This window comes from Pseudochaenichthys georgianus, chromosome 9 (genome assembly GCF_902827115.2).
Source record: "Pseudochaenichthys georgianus chromosome 9, fPseGeo1.2, whole genome shotgun sequence".
In the NCBI taxonomy this organism is placed as follows: domain Eukaryota; kingdom Metazoa; phylum Chordata; class Actinopteri; order Perciformes; family Channichthyidae; genus Pseudochaenichthys; species Pseudochaenichthys georgianus.
The window spans coordinates 6,742,137-6,748,136 of record NC_047511.1 but is presented as its reverse complement, the minus strand read 5'-3'; the positions used below and the strand labels follow the sequence as shown (position 1 = coordinate 6,748,136).

Sequence of the window (6,000 nt, the reverse complement as noted above, 5' to 3'; positions counted from 1 at the left end):
TCTTACACATGAGGTTCTGAGCACATTCATGGCAGAGGTGATGGCGATCATCAACGCAAGACCCCTTGTGTCTGTGTCTACTGACCCAGATATGCCCCCTCAATGCTCCTGACTCAGAAAATGAGTGCAGTTTCAGCACCTCCTGGAAACTTCGATACAGCTCAGTTGCTCGGAAAGCAATGGAAGCAAGTTCAGTGCCTTCCCGACACCTTTTGGAAGAGATGGAAAGGAGAGTATCTGTCTACTCTGCAGAGCCGCAGGAAGTGGACGCAAGACGAGCCAAACGTCAAAGAAGGAGACGTCGTCCTTCTCAAAGACAGTCAAGCCCATAGGAACGAATGGCCAATGGGATTGGTTGTTAAGACTTTTCCAAGCAGTGACAAGAGGGTCCGCAAAGTAGAAGTGCGGATTGTGAAGGACGGGACAGCCAAGGTGTTCCTTAGGCCTGTAACAGAAATTGTTGTCCTTCTTGCAGAGTCTTAGAGAAAGAACTCTTAATATGTTGTTTTCAGAGGACATTCCCTTTCAAGTTCAATTGCATTTGTCGTGATATAATGTTATTATCTCAAGCGGGGAGTGTGCTGCCTATTTCTATGTTTATGTAGTTGGGACATGTTTTTTGGATCAGAGTGAGCGCTCCTTGGTTTTGTTGGTTTGCTGGGGGCGTGTCAGAGTGAGACTCTCTGCTTTGCAAGGATTTTTGTAAACGGAGCACGAGATCATCACATGGAGCAGAGACGTCATGTAAACTGTGTTCATGTCTGTGATGCTTGAGCCTTGGAGACTATCTGTCTGTGAGTTATTCATGTGCAATTTGGATGTGTTATGTGCAGAATGTTTGAAGTTTGTAAGTTTTGGTCTGAAGCTAGTTTAATGTGTGCTAATATAGCTAATGGTGATCTGTGCTATTTCTAGCTAATAGTGATGCTAATGATAGCTAATTCCTTTAATAGTAGTATGTGTGTCGTTTGTACAGTGCTACTTATATGTTATGTAAAGCCTGCACACTTATCTGTGTTTTATTTCTGTATTGTTACAGTTTTACAAAGTAAAAGAAGAACAGTAACATCAAGAAAGAAAACCTTGCATCTTTATTGGAGGACTTTTAAATGTTAGCTAACTGTCTAGCGCGTAAGGGCAGAACATGCTGTGTTGATTTATTTTAAAGTAGGCGAGGCCTGTGTATTTTTTTTTAATTCTCCTTATAAGAGTTCTTTGTTTATTATTAGAGGTTAACAGTTTTCTATTATGTAATAAATAATAAATGCAAAAAAACTGCAGTTTTTGTCTATGATATAACAATATATACAACTTTATAAGCTATCAAGCCATCAAATATGTTTTGCGGCTCCAGACAAAAAAAATTGGTGAAAAAGGGGGCAAAATGGCTCTTTTGTTAAAAAAGGTTGCAGACCTCTGTGTTAGCCTATTCCACAATTCTTCATTTTCCGAGGCTAGGAAGGTTTCTTGCCTCGCTTCTGAAGCAAGTGACTCGGGAAGACATGTGCTACCAAGCAAGCGTCCTCGACATTGAGAAACACCCTCTGTTTCGCGAGCGTTGGGGGGGGGGGTTTGGGGGGTGCTAGTGGAGCCTCTAATCTTCCAGTAGGGAGGGACGGCCCTGGTGCTGTATCTTACAATATTAGCAATATCTTATTCTTAACCGTTGTGTTGTGTTAAAAAGCTGTTACCGTTCATGGTGTCGGTGGGTCAACCCAAGATTTTTCTCAGTCCAAAACACTCAAAAATAATGACTATCATCCAATATTGTTTTATCTACATCATAACTAACTTATTATGCATTCACAACCGTACAATGCTGTTGTAATTTAATTGTATGGCCCCAAAAAACATTACACCACATATTTAAGTAAAACATGTGATTCAATTCAGTCATTATATTTCCTATAGTGAAGACAGTGGATCATTACGTTATCTGACTATAATAGACTAATATTAGAATACAATCTCCCCAAAAAAAGTTTTAAATTATTGTTACAGTGGATGAAGGGGGGTGGTGTCTAAAGTCAAAAATGAATCTTGATTGGTCCAACAAATGTTTTAGAGACCTTCAGACTTGGCTAAAATTGTCAAAATCAGTTTTGTAGTGTTTATATAGCTGTTGTGGAGGATATCATGAAGCCTTGTTCCGTTAAAAAAAACTAGAGCGTAGTTATTATATAATTTGAATGTGAAACGGGTCACGGGAGACCCGAACACAACATAACTTTAAAAAACAATATCCTGCAAAAGTTCAGACCTTCGCCTCTGAAAAGTTGGCACATACTGTAGCAGACATCCAGAGCCAGGCCCCGAGACAGAAACAGACAACATGAGTTTCAAGTAGGCTACAGGATGACAATCAACAGAAGAGCTTCAGAGAAACTGCAACACAGATGCTAGGAACAATCTTTATTTGAAGACTAACTATACACTTAATATAAGACAATGATAAAGATGCACCTGATGTTGAATCCTCTGAAGTCCCTCCTCCCTGTCCACATCAGCTGACCAGAGGGCAGAGGCTCACAGCTGGAAACATCTCAGCAGCCTGTTGTTGCTTCACAAACCACAAATAAAGAATTTAAGAGTGTTTTGACACTTTCCAATGTTCCTCTTTTCGGTTGTCCTTTGAAGGCTGATTTGATGCACCATTGATGTGATATTATTTATAACCTAAAACATGTAATGTACATGTAGGATCTTCAGCACAATTCCGGGATGCTTAGCTTGCTGTTTGAGATCATGTAACTGCTACAACACAGACACACACAACCACACGTGCCAATCTGACGAGGTGAACACAAGCTAATATCATTTTGTACTTGTAGTCTTAAGTTTAAAAACATAATTTGTATAGTTGTACTAATTTTATAATATACAACTTTTGAAGAAATACTGAAAACATGATTGACATGAAATCAGGCAATTATAGGAAAAATACTCGGCTAAGTGTAGCCTACTATTCTACTGTTTGTTCTGTTTCTTGAACCCTGTTGATAACATTTACATGTGTGTAATCCCCTATGTTATATTCTCAGGATATTCAAAATTCTAAATAATGACTCTTTTAGCACAAATAGGCCAAAGTGCCGTGTCCCAAGTCATGTTTGCTCAACTTCCATAACAGATATAAAAAAAGCAATCAAACAAATTCTGTTTTATTTATTCATTTGTATTGTTTAAAGCAGTGGTCGGACATAAGGAGCTGTTTGTTCCACAACAAGCTGGAGGAGAGTCCTCCCCTGTCAGACTGAGGGGCTCAGGTGAGCTAACGGACTCTCTGAGTGTTTAGAACGGTTTTCTCACAAATTATTCAAAAGATTATTTCCGCGGCACACCTTCATATGATCATTATAGTTGTACAAACAATAAGAAAATAAATGAAAAACAGTTATGAAATACTCTATGGCAGTAAAAAAAGAATACAGTTTGAAAGGGGAGTGATTAGTAAAATCTCCATAAAGAAAAAGAACATCTGCTTACAGTTGTGTTTCATCTGGGTGTTGAGAGATGTATCCATAGATCTCTTCATGTTGCTCTCAAAGTGCACCAGATTGATGCTTTTAACCCCTGAAAGTCCCGCTCACCTGGGAGGTTTCTGTTTCTGTTGAATCTCAAACAAAAAGTGAAGGAGCGCAAACGAGAGAGCTGCAGCGAGAGCAAAAGTCTGATCATTCAGAAAGTAGCAACAAGGACTGCAAACAAAAACCTATGTTAAAACAAAGAAAACATACTTATAGTTTACATGATTACACGAATGATTTGTTTGCAATGTTTAGTTTCATTTTTGAAATGTATTTTATTTTGCTTGACTCAGTGTTTTTTTCTTTTAAACTCATGGTTTTGCTTTATTCTGAGAAAGTGTTGCTTTATCTTTATGATACAAAACTAATCCCATAGTAATGGCACCAAATGCTAAATCCACGAGAGGGCAGCAGAGGAACAGCATATCAAGTGGTGGGGAATAAAGATGTCATCCCAAACTTTTTGCACATTGTCCTCTCAGAGCTGTTTTGTGCCAACCCCTACGTTTTACAATAGACCTATGTTTGAAATACGCAGGCTGATTATGTCCAGAATGTTTGACACATTCAGGTGCTTCTGTTTCAGGCTCTTGTTCAGTGCTCCTCAAACAGACGTATTTCTCCTGGCAGTGTGGAGAAGGTTTGAACACACTGTTGAACGTTCAGCGTTCACAGTGCGGTCAAATCCTAATAGTTCTAACATATTTTATCCTGAGAGATTGAAGGGGAGAGGTAAATTCCCCCACATGACTTGAACGCAGCGCCGCTGGGAAGGGGGGGGGGTGGTTTAAAGGAGGGTGTGTCCCTCTCCCACAGCTCCGCCAGTGTGTCCCTCCGCTCACTGTGTCCTCCCTCACCGTCTGCTTCAGTCGTTCCCGACCCGCTGACTGCAGGCCCCGCGCCCGGTGATGTTGGTCAGCCGGTGACAGCTCAGTTTTTCCGGCTCGGTTCCCTTCTTTAAACACTGCACAGACCAGGAGTCCACCTGGGGTTCTGAGTTCCCTCCAGCATGGGGGACGTGATCTCCAGTCACCTGGATGAGGGCAGGCGCGAGCTGATCTCAGGTGAGTCTGCGCGGATTCTGGAGCCCTGGCTCGGCTGGGTGGCGGTTTGACACGTTTCTACTGAAGCTAGGAAAAATGAAAAGACTGTAATCTGAGCAGGATGTGTGTGTGTGTGTGTGTGTGTGTGTGTGTGTGTGTGTGTGTGTGTGTGTGTGACTGGTTCTCTTTACTGTTTGCTTACTTACCGACATACATTTGAGTTTGTCTTCTAATCGCTGTGGTAGCGTCAGTTAACGCGAGATATCGCGAGGACATCACGGTAACACCGTGTCATATCTGACTCACAGCAGAGTTGGGGGTCATCTAAGTATCATACTATAAAAGCAGAGGTGGGGGAAGTACTCAGATATTGTACTTGAGTAAAAGTAGAAGTACCAGAGTGTAGGAATACTCTGTTACAAGTAAAAGTCCTGCATTCAAAATGTTAATCATATAAAAGTACAAAAGTTGTATCATCAAAATCTACTTATTATATAAAGTAAAAGTAGTCGTTATACAGATTGGCCCATTCCAGAATATTATATTACTAATAGGCTACTAATTACTAGGCTAATTACTTTGTATACTGCAGGGTAGAATGTGAATATCGTCCAGGTATCCTTTTATGTGTCGTATATATTTCACATTATTAGTCAAAATCTAACTAAGTAACTAAAGGTATTAAATAAATGTAGTGTAGTAAAAGTACACCATTTACCTCTAAAGTGGAGTAGAAGTACACAGTAGCAACAAATGTCCCTCAAGTAGTACTACTTAAGTTAATGTTCTTAGTAACTTTACACCACTGTATACAAGTAATTGAACTGATTACTTTCCGTTACTTTACACAAATTCAACTCCAAAAAAGGAAACTATGTAAATGTTTGTCCATTTCTATGCAATGGTTAAAGCTGGCCACTAACTGGAATATCTCTTCAAAGTGACGTCTGGAACAAAGCTCAGCTCTCGTTTCTGTACATGTCTGTATTATTTACCTTTCCTTTTCTTATCATCTGAGGATATGTTCACCTCCTCCAATGACCTTTCTGTGTTGCATTGAGTTTCCATTCTTCATTTCTGCATTCAACTTTAGAACACATGCAGCGAACTACCTCCTCAGGAGAAAGAGAAAAAAAGTAATGTTACAAGCCAACTGAGTACACACGTACGCGTCAGATTCGGAATCTGAGGTATGCATGAAAAAGCGTGCGTGATTCTGTGTGTGTCCTCCAGTCCTTGAGCTGCAGCCACACAGTCTCTGCTGCCGAGACAAGGACAGGGTCTGGCTGGCGTTTAGGGGAAGTGCCTGGATTTATCATTGACACACACACATTCACACTTTCACTCAAAGTCAATTGAGCGTGGGAGGGAGTTGGGGGGGGGGGGGGTGTAGTGGGCGCAGATCACATGGCTAACCTCTCATTTCCTCT

The 6,000-nt window shown here is 40.6% G+C and overlaps 1 protein-coding gene across 1 annotated transcript in view; it reads left to right on the top strand.

The window, feature by feature from the left end:
• The first annotated feature begins 3,191 nt into the window (after positions 1-3,191).
• The window catches only part of LOC117452066 (protein Niban 2-like), a 64,050-nt gene continuing 61,241 nt past the window's right edge, over positions 3,192-6,000 (top strand). The window contains exon 1 of the mRNA XM_034090513.2: positions 3,192-4,591. Within this exon, the coding sequence (XP_033946404.1) occupies positions 4,537-4,591 (55 nt within the window). The 5' untranslated portion in view covers positions 3,192-4,536. The remainder of the gene's footprint in view (positions 4,592-6,000) is intronic.